This window comes from Gordionus sp. m RMFG-2023, chromosome 1, assembly GCF_954871325.1.
Source record: "Gordionus sp. m RMFG-2023 chromosome 1, tfGorSpeb1-WG-v2, whole genome shotgun sequence".
Taxonomy (NCBI): domain Eukaryota; kingdom Metazoa; phylum Nematomorpha; class Gordioida; order Chordodea; family Parachordodidae; genus Gordionus; species Gordionus sp. m RMFG-2023.
In genome coordinates this window covers 6563187-6581049 of record NC_088775.1, presented here as the reverse complement: position 1 = coordinate 6581049, position 17863 = coordinate 6563187, and the positions used below count along the sequence as shown (strand labels likewise).

The window sequence follows — 17863 nt, the reverse complement described above, 5'->3', positions numbered from 1 at the left end:
CCAGACGATATTCCAATAGAAAGCCTTAAAGCACTAGGAGATGATGGAATACATCTCCTCACAAATCTGTACAATAAAATACTTGGAAATGAAGAGGTCCCCCAAAAATGGAGGCAGAGCTATCTAGTTCCTATCTTCAAAAATAAAGGGGATCCACACAATTGTCAAAATTACAGGGGCATAAAACTAATGTCACACTGTCTAAAACTATACGAAAAAATAATAGAAAAAAGATTAAGAGATATAATCGAAATAGGAGAGACACAGTTTGGCTTTATGCCTGGAAGATCAACAACCGATGCTATCCATGCAATTAGGCAAATGAGTGAAAAATACAGGGAAAAGAACAAAAAGCTACACATGGTCTTTCTCGATCTAGAAAAGGCCTTCGATAGAATCCCAAGAAAACTTATCTGGTGGGCGCTACGCCACAAAAAAGTTCCCGAAAAATATATAAGAATAATAGAGGATATGTATATGGGACATACAACAATGGTCCGTAGCACAACAGGTACTTCAGCAGGCTTCACAATAGCCGAAGGAGTTCATCAAGGGTCGGCTCTCAGCCCACTTCTCTTCATTACAGTAATAGATGTATTAGCACAGTCTATACCTCAAACAGTCCCGTGGAATATGATATTTGCAGATGATATTGTGATACTTGCCGAATCCAAGGATGAAATGAAAGAAAGGTTAGTGAATTGGATAAATATCCTAGAAACGCACGGATTAAAAGTAAATAGAGAAAAGACGGAGTATATGGTGATAGGAGGAGATGAAACGGAGAGTATTGATATAAATGATTGGCAGATATCCGCAATTGAAAGCTGCAAATATTTGGGCTCCACTATACAAACAAACGGCACAATAGAAAAAGAGATAAAGAATAAGATTAATCAAGGGTGGTTAAAGTGTAGATCTTTATCTGGAGTGCTATTTGACAAAAGAATCCCACACAAATTAAAGGGAAAAATTTACAGTTCCATAGTACAACCAACTATTCTATATAGTTCGGAAACATGGCCAACCAAAGAATCAGACGAGAGAAGTCTACAAACTATGGAGATGAGAATGCTGAGGATGATTGCTGGGGTAACAAGAAAGGTTAAGGTGCGCAGTACAAGAATACTAAATAGTTTAAAGGTAGTGCCCATTAAGACTAAGTTAATGGTAAACAGACTTAGGTGGTATGGGCACACAATGAGAAGGCCTATGAACTACATAGGAAATAAAGTTGAAAGATTGGAAGTGATGGGCAAACGTAAAAGAGGAAGGCCAAAACTTCAATGGGGCCATAAAGTTAGAGCCAATATAAAGAAGTATAAAATAGATAAAAGAGATTGTACGAATAACATAAAGTGGAGAGAGATGTTGAAGGAGCTTACCACCAGAAAAGGTGAAAGCTAAAGAGAAAAAAAAAAAAAAAAAAAAAAAAAATAATGCTATCAAAATATCATTAGCCTTCATTTGATACCCATGTTCAACTATTATATACAATTATTTAAAAACGACATGCCACTTCCCCCCCCCCTCAATATTCTAGACCCAGGACCTAGAATATTAATTAACTTCTATTATACCCATATTGAATTATTATTATAAATATTTAAAACACGCCTGGCCTCCCTACAAATTTTCCTATCAAAAAATAATGTGAATAAATAAATATTTAAAGCATATAAAAAGAAAAAAGAACCCCATTTAAAATAAAATTCTGAGCGATTTATTAAATTCAAAACAAAGATTAAAATAAAATCAAACTTTTATACTAAACAAAATCGTTTTAGATTGGGGAAAAAAAATTATGAGAAAATCAGTAAAAATTATTAGTATTCAAATACTTTTATTAATAAATTCTATACAATTAAGGGAAAAAAAATGTCTAAGCGTTGTTCAGTTTTTTATTATGAGAAAGAAAAACATCGAGCAATTTTTTTTGCTAACTTGAAAACATTGAACAATGACTTTGTACTCCTTGTCCGTGTTATTGCTGGATTCTAATTTAGCTTTCCCAACAGACAACCACAACTTAGAGTGTTTGATCAGCGTTTGAGCTTGCGAAAATAATTGTTCTATTTCGGTTTCAAGATCGACGGGTATGGCGATGTTCCTGTTCCTTGCTAACAAAATTTTTAAAGAAATTTGATTATTTATTGTGTTGTGTTTTAGAATTTAAAAAAAATTATATTGGCATATAATAGTTTTTATCATGTTATTCCGCAAAATGGTAAATGTCGCTTTCCGCAAAGATAATTCGGTGAATTATTTTAAAAAAAAACATTAGAGGGAACGCATTTGTACGAAAGCATTGAATTGAAGCGAATGTATTTTGGCGGAAACTTTAGGGCGAACAGGGAAAATATTTACAAAGGTATTATCGTGATAATTCATTTGGGCGCTTTATCGACAATATATTCGCGATACGTTTCGTTTCCAGATCTGACAGCAGCCAATGAAACAATTCGCGCATCTAGATATATATAATTCTAAGCGAACTCTCTAAACCTTACAGATATCATGCCCTTATATGCATAAAAGTTATATTGGTATAATGACACTTTTTCTGATTATATAATATTTCTCTTCAAAGAATTCAAATAATTAAACTTGTGCCCTACACACAAATTATCTTAAAATTTTAACTCATCCGATCCAAAATTGATCAGATAACCGGTAAGGGGTTGCCAAATTAATTTTGGTCAAATATCAGTTTGAGATCGAGATCAGCACAGCTCTAATACAATTAAACGTTTATGCAAAAGGTTTAAATTCTTAATATACACAGCTTGTCAAAAATATGAACACCTGTATCGCATAACGCGCGGATGCAATTTTCCACATGATATTTGTGCCCTCCTGATATTTTAGTGGATTGGGATAGTTTGCAAGCGGCTTCCAATATTCTTATATATAATGGTTGCTTGCACTAATTAATCAATAAAATTAGGTATATAATAAATTATGTGGACATTTTTTTTTAATTTCAAAAATGGTTTATGGAATATATTTATAATACATTATAAGGTTTTGAGCATTAAATCTTATTGTTAGGGCGCTAGCGACACCTTTACGCTTAATTTACGAAAGATAAAGAACATTCATGAATTAACTAATGTTAAATATAAATAAAAACTCCAAGTAACATACTAAACACGATTTTTTTAAAAATTTATCACAACATTTACATTGGAATTACATGTTAAGTTACATTAAATAAGAAGAATGCATCACATCACACAAGTATAAACTTATAACTATATTAGTAAACATATGTAAACATAACATTATATATAAATATATCTAAGAAAAGAAGGAAAAGAAGAAGAAAAAAAACTTCATTAAACATAGATGCTCTATGGGAACGTTTAACATACAAAGGCGGAGGCATGAGATAACTGAAATACAGAGTATTTGAATTTTGTTCACTCATAACATTATCACTCGTATTATCATTCGTATCCTCGACAAATATGAAAGGCGAGCTAAGACCATCAAGCAAAGAAGTGCGGGATTTACTCTTTCTTATTTTTCTATTACTTCCGTAACCTTTACAAGCATCCAAATGTTTCTGAAGTTAGTATCATTATTTTTTGTTAAAAACATTAGTTGTTTTTTTTTCCTTTAAAAATATACTACACTTTTAAGAGATACCCAGACAAATATCTAAAATTAAAGCGCCAAAAGCGGGTTAAAACGTTTTAAAACTTAAAAAAAATAAATAAACAATTAATATAAAAAATTTCGCAAACTCCAAAATTTCATAAAATGGCAAAAGCGGATTAATACAAACGAAAATGTTAGTTAAAAGGCTTGCAAAGTCGTGACATTAAATAATCTTGCTTTATTTAAAAAAACAAAAAAAAAAGCAAAAAAAGAGAATAAAAGTTTGTTCAAATATTATTATAATGATGTTAGTTTTTTAAAAATAAAATAAAATATTATAATTATAAAAAAAAAATTGGATATATGGATAAACTTTAACGGTAACACTTTGTTCCGAAAAAGGGGAAATGAAAAAAGAGATTATGGCATTCATCATCGTAGTGCATACATAATTTTCTAATAAAATTTGGTTGGAATCGTATTTCAAGCTTCTAAGTAGGTCTTTCGATATAACCTATGTAGTAATAAAACAAAATTTAAAAAAATATAATTTAATAACTAATGAAAAATAAATAAATAAGAATATATAATTTGTTGTAATTTTTATATCATATATATAACTAATATAATATACAATGTCAATCAAATAATGCTTAAAATTAGATTAGTGGATTATAAATGTAATTATATAGCGCGTACGCAGGAATTTGGTGTGGGAGGGGGGATAATTAAAATTTTTTAAAATAAAATTATTGTTATTTAAAAATATCAAACATAAATTTATTAAGACTAATAACTATTTCTAATATACAAATTTAAATTAATATGAATTATAAAAAATTAAATATATAAACTGGTATATAAAAATAAATTTGAATTAAAAAATATTAAACGGATATAACCGGCGGCATATAAATACTTTAAATAAATCTGAATTATAAAATATTAAGTGGATATAACCAGGATATGAATGACTATAAAATAAATAATCCATAATAGAAATTTAAATTTTTTTGAGCCTTTAAAATTTATATATAAAGTATAAAAAATTTAAATGTTGGAAATATGAATAATTATATTTTTTATGTAAAAGAAAAATATATGAGACATTAAAAAATGATTGCACAAAAAATATTATAGAAACATTTTATTTTTATAATGTAAAATCCAATCTTCGTTGGGATTGAGCTAATTTTTCAATTATTTCATCCGTGCTTGGCGTCAAATACCTATGAATATTCAAAAGGGCCAAACCATTAAATCTACTTTCAGAAGTTGTACTTCTTAGGTACGTTTTTAATTCTTAAAGAAAATAATGTTCTCTCATTAGTTGCAGTACTAATGGGAAGAGTAGCTAATATATATAATAATTTCGATGCAAAGCATCCATAGCATTTTTTGGGACTATATCAACCATAGTTAATATTTTATATCATAGTTGGCATTCAGCTAATAAAGCATCATGAGATACATAAACGTCTTCATGATAAAAATCTGCCAAATATTTTATTTTTTTTCTATCACCATCTGAAAAAGGTTCAGATAGCTTTTGCGGAAGTAATATCTGCAGATTGGTAAGTGCAGCTTGATGAATTAAAAACCGTCCATTTACTTGGGTTATAAATGTATCCAAAAGAGGTATAAAGACATTGCTTTTATAATATTCTTCTATTGACCCTATATTAATATTTGGACGATAAGCTTGCCTTGCTGCAAGTCGAGGGAGACAAATATTGAACTCGTATAGCTCTGCTTTTGATTCAACAATAAAAATATTTTAAAATTAAAATTTTATTAAATTATTATACTATACCTTTTTGCTTTTTGGTATGATTTTCACTATCTTCAGTGTTTTTTAAAAAAAAGTCTAATATCCATGACTAGAAATTTGAAAATGGTGAAAAAATATAATACCGGGAAATTTAAAAATAATAGATAAATATTACGCCAAGGAAAATTTGAAAATTTAATTAATTGATAAAATAAATTATTAAATGAAAAAGGTAATAATATAAAAATTTAAAAAGAACGAGATATGAATAAATATAATGAAATATAAATGAATATAAACAATAATATTTTTGAAAAATATATCCGGCATCTGCATTTTTTGGCTTTAAGGAGAGGGGGGGGATTTGCCCCCCCCCTGCCCGCTGCGTACGCTTATATTAATATCTTATGACAATATTATATGATATTCATGTAAGACATCAGTCAATCACTATGGATTAGTGAGGGAAAATTTTTGATCGAAAACCCAACTCCTTTGTTATAATTTATTTTGATATAAGATAAATATAATATTGATGAAAATATTGACGTATATTAATAAAAAATATCATTAGAAACTAAACCTTATCAATATCTTCTAAGAAATTTTCAAATAGTATCCATATGTGATTACTGCTATAAATTTCTTTCATTTCGATTTCGGTATCAATATAGCATTGCGTCAAAAAATTAACGTAAGCGTCTTTCACCTTATTTTTTTTAATATATATTATTGTTTTTTAAATTAAAATGTATTAATATTTGCTATTTATAAACAAATTATAATGAGTAATAATGGACTTTTCATTGAAATTATTTTTGAAGGTTATGTCAATCAAAGACTATTTTCATAAATCAAGCACTTCTACACACCCTTAAGCCAATGATGGCATTACCCCCTGCCATCCTCTACCCCTCCTATCAAAAAAGTAAAATAATAATTATCCCCTACCCCTTTTCAATTATAAAATATATATTGAACATAACTAATTAGCTAATTAAATTGCTGTAAAATTATGCGATAAAGCTAGCTAACACCTCTATAAGGCAATCTGGATGAAGTACGATTTTTATGATATCGTCTAAGGTGAGAAGCGAGTGACATTTGATTTCAGTGAAGGCATTCTTACCTTCCGTACAAATGGCCAGTAGATGCACCAGCGATATATGATAAACCAAAGGTTCTAAGCTTTTGTCAACTGGTGTAGTTATACATTTTTTTGCTTGATTCCAATGGAGATCATTCGTTTCCCCTAGCTCCACTTGCGAGGAAGCGCTGTAACGTTTCATCATGCTAACCAGGGTTTTAAATGACTGATCGTCGTTATAAAAAACGAGAACATCTTCTCCCACATTTTCTAACTTTCATTTTTTAAGAATAAATAATATAAATGTAAATGAATTTTTTTTAGAGTAAGAAAATTAAAAATTGTACTAAAATCTTCAACGGGCTAACATTTTTTTCTAGAAATTTTGACAGGGAGGGATAAGACCTAAAAAGGGGAGGGGGGCGAGTGTTTAATTTATCATCTAAATTAATTATGATAATTTGAAAGATTGTGCGAGAAACAATTTTGCTATTTGCAAAAGCTACCGTTATAGAAATAAGTATACCTAAGAAAAAGTGTAATAAATTGGTAGAATGCTTTAGGCGATAATAATATAAAATTTATTGGATACGGGAATTTTGAAGGTTAATTGTATTAATGTATATCACCTTAACTGTATCTTATTTTCAGTCGAGTTATTCTTTTAAAGAATAACATTTTCTTTTAGAATCAAAAAAAAAAGAAAGATATTCAGAATTATTTCTTAATTTAAAAAAAAATTAAGAACACTTAGGATGCACTAAAAAAAAGAACTTTCTAAGAATTTTTTTTCTATATACAACTTTTATTTAAAAATTCTCTTCCAAAATAAGAACAAAAATTAAGAGTGGCAAAGTCACCGCTTTAAACTTTACCCATTTTTAGAGATAATTTTTAAAATTTCGTATTTTATACCTCGGTGGTTACTATATCCTGGCATTTCCTAATGTATTGACCTTCCGCTTTAACTATACATTCCAAAAATTTTAAATAATCCGGGATTCTTCCCTGGGTCTGTATGTTGTTTATAAAGTGTTCAACTAAAGTATCGGTTATTTCGTTACACAGAACTATGTTATCCTTAAATATACTCCTCATAGTTTGAGCTTCTAATACCTTTGTATATATTATAAAAAAAATTAAAAATTTTAATATAAGCTCACTACTATGTTAAATTTCTGATTAGAGACCAACAATCCTGAACCCGAATCTGATAAGGTTCGATTGAAAGTTTAATCGTTTTATAACAGTGGGAGGGGGGGGGGGTTAATTTTAAAAACATCCGAAGGTCGCTGTTCTAGTAATACCTAATATTAGTATATATGTCGTAGGATATCCTGGCATCTTTAATATGTCAATCATTTTTTTTCATATTTAAAAGACTTTATTTCAGAATCGTATTCTCACGTCGTGTACCATATGAATTTTAAACAATCGTGTCCTTATTTTATGACAAATTTATGCATAATCTTACAATCATGGGCAAAATCAAGTTATTTAATAAATGATTGACATTTATAAGATGCCAGTATATCCAGGGTAATTTATGTAAAAACGATTATACCAATCCTACAATTTAATCTAGAAAAGATTTATACGACAGTAATCTATTTGTAAAAAAAAAATATTTCGGGTTTACGCCTGGTGTCATGAATAAATCTATATGTTTGTGGAGAATCGATTGATTAGTCTTGTTTGCCAGGCAAAAATTTTGCAAGAATTTATGAGCCTCGTGTATAATATCTATCATTTGCTTATCATTTTTCTAAAATGAATGATTAAAAAAAAAAGAGTGTTAATAATGGCATTCGAGCTAATCACTAATTCGTGATTCTTTGACTGCATGTTTAATATATTATCTTGTAATCATTTTGCTTCTTGCTTAGAATTTTGTAACGCAGGTGACTAGAGTCTGACCTTTTTTTCTTTGAAAAGTAATTTGAGCAATTGATAAATCTAATACATCCGAGTTGTTGATTTGTATAATTTTAATTTCTCTAATAATTTTTTTTGTATGGATATACTAGCCAAATCTTCTACGATAGGATTATCATTCAAGGTATATATTTATTCCTGTAAACATGTGTTTCTGTTGTTTAAATTTGATTCCAGATTTTCCTTTTCAGATTTTCTTCATCCCTTAATCTTTGATGAAAATTGATTGTTTCAACTATTTGACCATAAGAGGTCTTGATGTTAGAATGTTTTTTACCTTGGTCAATACATTAAAATTTGATGTGTCTATGACATTTTTATTTTTACTTCTGAAAATGGTTGATCCTCTAGTTTTATTAATAGTATTTCTTAACAAAACAGTTTGCATATTGGTCTCTTTATATTTGAATTCATTCTTAAGTTTATCTATTGCAGCAATCAAAAATTCCGCGCTTGCTTAAATAGGATTATATCTAATAAACGAGATTCAACTAATAAAATTTCCAGCATTTTATAAATATAAAATTCTAAAAATTAAGAATGACAAATATGAAGAGATAAATATACAAACTGTTCAGTTAAAAAATTCTATTAAAAAAACTTGAAGATCAATTATTTTCAAGAGTAGAAATAAAAAATGTCATACCTAATTTTAAAGTAATGACCAAGATCAAAACCTCTTTATTTGATAGTCAAACAATTGAACCAATCAATTTTCATCAAAGATTAAGGGATGAGGAAAGATCCGAAAAGGAAATTATTGAATCAAATTTAAACAAAGGTAACAACATTGTTTACAAGAATCAATATATACTTTGAATGATAGTCCTACCTAAAAGATTTGCCCATTATATCCATGTCAAAATAAATGTAATTATAGAATAAATCAAAACGATTTATAAATAATACTATAAAATAAGGGCAAAAAAACAACGGCGTTACTTTTACAAGAAAGATCAAGTTATTATTTTCTTTTAAAATAAAAGAAAATAAAAAGAGTAACAGCATCGTAAAAGTTTTATTTATTTAAGTACTCATTATAAACCGCTTAGTAGTCAGAGTTGTTATAATAATAACAATAATAAAATAATTAAACCTTATCATACGGAATTTGTAACAGTTCCAATACAACATTGTGAACAGCTAAATTTCTCAAAAGTCTTTGTTCCCCTTTTTGAGGTATAATTCCATTCGATCTTTTGACACAAATATCGGAGAATCTTTTCAAAATTTCTTTAACAGTTTCATAGTTTCCATTACAAGTATGATGAGTGTCAGAGAAAGTTTTCTCGACCAAAGAAAATCGCCTCTTTGAAAAAAAAAAAATTGAAATTCTATTTAATTTTATAGCATCATGGAAGTCATGAAACAGATATCTCTCAGAGAAAAATAGCGCCCGACTTGAACTAGTCCTACATACTTGTCCTTCACGATAGCACATTTAAAATATTTTGGGGAATAAATCCCATTTCAAATTGGTAAGGAATCAAAGTAAACAACTTTCAAAATTTATAAATATTACTAAAAGAGAGAGATAAAAACTCGAAAGAATAGATATTATATTTTCTAAAAACCCCCAACAGGATATGGCTCTAACTAAATTTTAACAGACATAAAGTGAGGTAAATATACAGGTATTATTAGTAAAGTATAATACTACAGTACCTTTCAGGGCACCGGTGGAAAGATTTACGGATAAACGGTGATGGGAAAATTTATATTTTGACAAAAAACCTTCAATTTTTACATTATGCATACTTTTAATTTAATGGAAGGGATCTCTTCTTTGATTTTAAATCTAATTTTATTATATATATCTCTATATACAAAAATCTTGTCATTATGTACATTTTTTTATAATAGCGAATTTACATGTTGTCAAAGTACATATGTCCTTTACAATTTCATTTTGCGTTACCGATTTTTTTTATCTTTTATTACACTGACCTTTTACACTAAAAAAAATAATATTCAATTTTAATCTTAATTTGGTCATATTTAACATTTCCCCTTCTTTTTAAATTTCTCCCTCCGAAAGCTCGAGTGTTCTTTCCTATCATCGAGAGTACATCGTTAAGATCGATCCATTTCCTAGATAACCAATTTTGTGCTTTTGTTGTCAAATCCTTTATATTGGCTTGTTATTTCCTTCGATCTATCGTGTTTTTATTTCGTCTAATGGTTTACCTTTAAAAAAAACTTTATTTATAATTATAAATCTTTTTAGGTCTCAAAAAATATTTTCGCTCTTGATCTTGACTTCGGGCTTGAACTTGACCTTGATCTGATTTTGAACTTGAAACTCATTTTGTATTTTATCTTGAACTTGATTTTCATTTTGTTCTCTATCTCCAATTCTTCCCCCTCTAAAATTTGGTGTTTTATATGGCGAGTCGTCTTTTTCGAGTATATATGTTGATCTTTTCTTTATTTGATCTAAATGTCTTCTGATGATTTTATTTCCGTTGTCTATTTTGTATGATAAATTTCCTTTATGTGTTATTATTCCTTTGTCCCAAATGTTTTTCTTAAACGTTTTGTACCAAATTTTATCTCCTTTTTCTATAGTTCTATTTGTTGATATTTTGCGATTAATTTCGTTGTTTATGTCTATGTTTAGTTTAACTAAGTCCCATTTTGTTCTAATATCTCTTGAAAACATTAATTTGTTCGGAGTTATATTGGTTGTAGCGTTAGGTGTGTTTCAATAATTAAACAAAAATTTTTCCAAAGCTATGTCTAAATCTATTTTTTTGTTGGTTTTCATGTTCCTTATCATGTTCATTTTCATTGATCTTATCATTCTTTCACATTGTCCATTTGATTGTTGATGATGTGGAGCTGCAAGTATGTGCTTGATACCATGATCTTCACAGAATTTTTTAAACAAATAACTTGTGAAGTTCGTTCCATTATCGGTTACGATTATGTGTGGTATTCCAAATAAGCTAATTATTTTCATTAATTCTATTACTGTCAATTCTGTTGTTATATTTTTTATTCTCTTGATTATGGGAAATTTTCTATAAGCATCGACGATTACCATGTAATTATTGTCTTCAAATTGAGCTATATCTATGTGTATTCTTTCGAAATATTTCGTAGCTGTTTGCCATGGATTTTGTATGTTGTGTGGATTATTGGCCCATTTGTTGCATGTTTCACAATTTTTTATTTCTTGATCAATTTCGGTATTGATTTCAGGCCACCATACATAATCTCTTGCTAACAATTTGGTTTTGCCAGCTCCTAAATGTCCTTTATAAAGTTCCTCTAATATCTCTTTTCTCATTTTGTGTGGTATGATGATTCGGCTCTCTTTAAAAAGACAATCTTTTATCAAACTTATTTCTACTTCCATATTTTTGTATGTTTTATTCTTTATGTATTTTCCATTCCTGATGTTATTTATTATTTCCATTAATTCCTTATCATTATTTGTTTCTTTCGATATTCTTTTGAAGTTTAGTGGTATATCCCATAAATTTTTATTTACATCCTCATTTTCTATATTTTGTAAGTGTCTTCGGAGTTAATTTGTGGTAATCTAGATAAGCAATCTGGTACTATATTGTATTTTCCCGGTCTGTGAATTATTGTAAAATCATGAGCTCCCATTGCTAAGTTCCATTTATGAAGTCTCATTGATATCGTATTGTTATCTTTTAATCCCTTAGTAAATAATATATGAGTGGTTTGTGATCGGTGTAGATTTTAAAGTTGGTGCCTATTAAGTATTCCTGAAATTTTTTTTGCATATATTATTGCTAATGCTTCTCTTTCGATGTTCGTATAATTTATTTCCGCTTTTGCTATGCCTATTGGTAATTCTGGATTATAGAAATTTAATGGTGGCAGCGTCGTTCCATAGAGCCAGATATATGATTATTTTTTTAACACCGTCCAAATTCAGATTTATAAAAAAATATACCATACATACATCAAACAAATTACGTTCACGTCGCTTATTATGACGATATTGAAGACATGCAAGAGGTTTACGACTCAATAAATGGTCAACAAGCCGAAGATGATGAAGGAAACAAATTTATTATAAATGCTAAAAGATATGAAAAATTTTAATCATTATAGAACAATTATTGTAAATTATATAAATTAAATAAAGGTAACAATAAAATATTTTATAAATTTATCATGTCAAAATTTATCAAATGTAAAAAGTAATGTAGAATATCCTATATTTCAACAACAATATAGATACATACATTAAAAAGTTTGAAAATTTATTAAAGGACACGCAGGTTCCCGAGGCAGAATAGGATAATGCATTCATTCAAAGATTACCAGAAGAAGACTATTTGAACCTGGAATCAGTTTGCTTTCCATCTGATTACAACGATTTGAAAACTTTACTGGAAAAATACAGGCTAATACATCCCGATAAACCAATAGACACGTACAAAACGGAATTTAACGCAGCCGTTCAAAATAAAGGGGAAACATTCGGTAAATGGGTAACTAGACTATGTAAGTTGAATAATAAATGCAATTTTAAGGATCAAGAGAGAATAATTGAGAAGATAAAAATATCGTCAAGTAATAAAAAAAATCGGGAGCAGATATCGAAATTAGAAAATATAACTATTACAGACATATTAAGAATTGGGAGAGAGATAAATGATGGGGATGATTATGAAAATATAAATATTAAAATGGATAATATAAAAATAGAAGGTGAAGCAGCATCAACTTCGACGATAAAATAATAGAACCGGTGGATGATGTGCGATGGGCAAGTCCACTCACACCAGTTTTCAAAAAAGATGGTTCGCTAAGACTCTGTGCAGATTAAAAATACGATAAATCCAGCATTGGAAGATTTTAAATAACCTATACCACATATCAACGACTTGATTGCAAAATTATCTAAAAGGAAGAAGTTTTCAAAAATAGACTTCATGCAAGCGTTCCTTCAGATCCCTATACACAAAACATCGCGTGATTTACTTACTATATCGACACACAAAGGATATTACAGATTTACAAGACTACCATTCAGATTAAAAACTTCATCGGCAATTTTTCAACAATCAATGAATGGACAAAATATTTGGTGATATGAAAAATGTTATTTTCTACATTGATGATTTATTAATCACGGGTGATAACGATCAAGATCATTTAAACAATTTAAAAAAAGTTTTTGACCAAATTTCCAAATATGGGCTATACCAAATTTCGACAAAAGTACATTTTTCAAAAAAGAAATACGTTTTTTAGGACATGATATAGATGATAAAGGTATTCATGCAAACGGAGACAAAATCAAAGCAATTACAAACATGCCTACACCAACAAACAAAGAGGAATTAGCAACATTTCTGGGCATGGGCAGTTATTACCGAAAATTTTTACATAACTTCGCAGACAAAGCAGATTCCTTGTACAAAATAGTCAACAAAGATAAATGGATATGGGAAGAAACACATCAAAAGAGTTTCGATGATATAAAAGAATTAATAAGCTCTCCGCCAACATTAAATCCTCGGAGGCGTGGGTTCGAATCCCACCGCTGCCACCATTTTAATTTAATGAAAGGAAACGGGAGATCTCTTCTTTGATTTTAATAATCGTTGTAATCAGATGGAACGCAAATGGATTCCAGGTCCAAATAGTCTTCTTCTAGTAATCTTTGAATGAACGCATTAGCCTTTTCTGCCTCGGGAACCTGCGTGTCCTTTAATAAATTTTCAAACTTTTTAATGTATGTATCTATATTGTTGTTGAATGTAGGATATTCTACATTACTTTTTACATTTGATAACGATTTTGTCATGATAAATTTATAAAATATTTTATTGTTACCTTTATTTAATTTATATAATTTACAATAATTGTTCTATAATGATTAAAATTTTTCATATCTTTTAGCATTTATAATAAATTTGTTTCCTTCATCATCTTCGGCTTGTTGACCATTTATTGAGTCGTAAACCTCTTGCATGTCTTCAATATCGTCATAATCAACGTGAACGTAATTTGTTTGATGTATCTATGGTATATTTTTTATAAATCTGATAGTATATTTGGACGGTGTTAAAAAAATAATCATATATCTGGCTCTTTGGAACGACGCTACCACCATTTTAATTTAACCCTTCAATACTCCGGTGGGGTATATGAAACCCCAGGCATGCTAGAAATGATATTGCATATAAACAGTTAAATATTATTATCTGGATTTTTCAGTAGCTTCATTAAATATATCTTAGAATCTATATTCCAAATTTCATACATTTCGGTTGAGTAGTTTTTAAGAAATAAGCATTTTGTGACTGATTGGGGTTTGTGAGACCCCACCAGAGTAAATTTGTATGTTCTTTTTATATTTGAATGTATTAGTGTAATTTTTTTTTTATATTGAAGAATAAAGATCCAAGTTATGAATTATCATGATTATATGATATATAAGTTAATTTTTTTATTTAATATTTTAAATTTAAAAAAAGTTAGCTTTTTTTAGAAAATTTTGGGACAAATTATATTACTCCTCATCATTTTTAATTTAAACTTAAGAAATAAAAATAAATAATTATTTTATCAGTTTTAAGGTTAGTTCTATCTTATATCCAAATATTAAATCTAAATAATGAATATAACTGGAGATATATGCATTTGAAATTGGGGTTTATTAAACCCCACCCGAGTATTGAAGGGTTAATGGAAGGCAACGGGAGATCTCTTCTTTGATTTTAAATCTAATTTTATTATATATAACTATATACAAAAATCTTGTCATTATGTACATTTTTTTATAATAGCGAATTTACATGTTAACAAAGTACATATGTCCTTTACAATTTCATTTTGCGTTACCGATTATTTGTATCTTTTATTACACTGACCTTTTAAACTAAAAAAAATAATATTCAATTTTAATCTTAATTTAGTCATATTTAACACATACCTTACATGATTATAACAAAAACATTATCTTAAATGTGTCTTGGAAATTCTGTATCTATATCTAAATACATTTTTAGGTTTATGCATATAGATTGCGTACATGTTAAAATAAAAGTTCAGTGAAGATGTATAGATAAGAAGCAATTGTTATAATCGTTATTTTTAAAGTCCCTAACCCTAACCCTAGAATTTTAATTGGTTAAAATATATTGTAAAAATGTCAGAGTTGTTAAAGTAGCGCGCTATCTTTTTTGGTAGCTATAGCTAATAGCCGCTACTTTTTTTTGAATTATTTAATTTTTTAGCGCGCTACTTTAAAAAAATATAATGAATGTAAGTATAAACATGAAAATTTAAATATAATATCATAATTAATTATAATTTTTATAATTTATTATTTAATTTTGAAATTTAAATTTATTTTCAATTTTTAATTTATATTTTCAATCTGTGTTAATAATCTAAAATGGCATCACCCATGGATATCCAAATCCTTGAAAGTGATTCGGACATGGAAGATTCAATGTAAGGAAATATACTTAATAACTCTAATAACGATTTCCCATTCCCTATATTTGAAAATTTTTTTAAATAAATATTAAAACAAAATCTGGATTCAAATTCCTGTGCTTAAAATTTAAAAAAAATATATCATCAAATCAATTGAGTAGCTATAACCTGAAGAAACACCTAAAGGTAAATTGTTATTTTTACATTATAATATTATTTATTTTATTAGACTGTTCACGCCAATTGCTATAAGGAAATAGAGAAACATATAAAAAATTTTGGTATAGGAGAATCTTCATTCAAAAAGACAAATACTATCCAAACCAAATTAACTGATAATAAACATGCCAATATTTCACAAAAATTGGCTGATAAAGTAATTGTTGATTTTATTATTGACACAGTTCAGCCATTGTCCTTGGTTGATAATCCATCATTTACTATGATGATTAAAACGTTATCCCCTGGCACAACAGTTTTATGTCGCCAGAAACTTATGAATAAAATAGCCGACAACTTCAAAGTGATGAAAGATGCTCTAATAGTAGAGTTATCAGATATATCTTATGTATGTACCACGGCAGATAGTTGGACACATAACAGAAGGTAAAAACTTATTTGTATTTATAAATTGATCTGATTAAATATTTTTAGAACTTATTTGGTAATCACAGGCCATTGGTTAGACCCTAGGACTTTAAAAAGAAGATCTGTAGCCTTAGCCCTTAAAAGGATTATAGGATGCCAGACATATGACGTACTTGCAAATAAAATTATTGACATCCATAAGTCTTTTAGGATTCATAATAAAGTTTGCAAGATGGTTACTGATAATGGGTCTAACTACCTGAAGGCATTTAGGTTATATCACAAATTTATTTATAATATTTATTTTAAGTTATGATTTTTTGGGCAGTAAATTAATCAGAATGGAATGGTTATTATTTAATCTATAAAATATTTAGTATTTTAATATTTCACATTATTTATAGAATTTTTATTAACTAAATACACACATATTTTAGTAATATTATGATTATCATAATTTATATCAAATTATAAATAAAATTAGTGAAATTAACTAATAAAATATAAAACAGAGGTGGATTATTTCATTAATTTTTATTGTACAATGTAATGGCATTGAGCTAATCTAACATTTAATAAGATATTGTTATTGAATATTTCATAGATGATTAGATTTTTACTATATTTATTTCTTATTGATTAATTGCCATCAATTTATATACAGTACAGGGAATTCATTCAATGTATTCATTTGATAAAATATTTTTACTTAGTTACATTATAATTCCTGAGGTTCAAAATTTAGAATACTAAGAAATGATTTTTCCACACCATTTTTGATAAATATTACTAGACATTTCTATTAAAACTGGATGAATAATTTAATTTGTCCTATTTAATATGAATATAAAATATTTGGTGAGGATAATGCTGAAGATGAGATACAGAATGATTGTCAACATGTATTGGAAGAGGAGGAAATAGGTGTTGATGCCAATGATATTAATGAGATCTTAGAAGAAGGTTTAAATTATTTTATAATACAAGTTAATCTAATCAATATTCTATAGGATCTTCAACTAACTCCACAATGTTACCCAGCCATCAGAGATGCTCCTGTCATAATTTAAATTTGATAGCAACAGTAGATGCTGAAGGAGCTTTAAATGATGAAGATTTTAAAAGGGTGACAAGATCGACATTTTATAAATGTCAAATTTTATGGAATAAGCAGAACAAATCTCCTAAAAGTTCTGACATGTTTAAAAAAAAATTAGGGAGGTATTTATTAATCCCTAATCGTACAAGATCTGAAGGAAAGAAGATTAGAGATTAATTATCTCTGTGATCTTGTTGAAATTGAATATATTAACGATGAAGAGCATACTTTTATAAAAGAGTATACAGAAGTAATTCTAATTAATAATGATTCATTTCCATATCAAATATTTATTATATTGCTTATTTTTTTATAATCTAAACTAACTATATTTTTATATTTA

The 17863-nt window shown here is 28.1% G+C and overlaps 1 protein-coding gene across 1 annotated transcript in view; it reads right to left on the bottom strand.

Annotated features, from left to right (window-relative positions):
- Positions 1-17863, bottom strand: part of LOC135931000 (inositol 1,4,5-trisphosphate receptor type 1-like) — a 72701-nt gene that overhangs the window by 17300 nt on the left and 37538 nt on the right. The window contains exons 27-38 of the mRNA XM_065467845.1: positions 16595-16680; positions 11114-11851; positions 10657-11047; positions 9493-9705; positions 8101-8226; positions 7377-7577; positions 6657-6735; positions 6412-6572; positions 5958-6083; positions 3977-4117; positions 2806-2926; positions 1945-2120 (exon numbers count right to left, since the gene is read on the bottom strand). Coding sequence (XP_065323917.1) covers positions 1945-2120; positions 2806-2926; positions 3977-4117; positions 5958-6083; positions 6412-6572; positions 6657-6735; positions 7377-7577; positions 8101-8226; positions 9493-9705; positions 10657-11047; positions 11114-11851; positions 16595-16680 — 2559 coding nt within the window. The remainder of the gene's footprint in view (positions 1-1944; positions 2121-2805; positions 2927-3976; positions 4118-5957; positions 6084-6411; positions 6573-6656; positions 6736-7376; positions 7578-8100; positions 8227-9492; positions 9706-10656; positions 11048-11113; positions 11852-16594; positions 16681-17863) is intronic.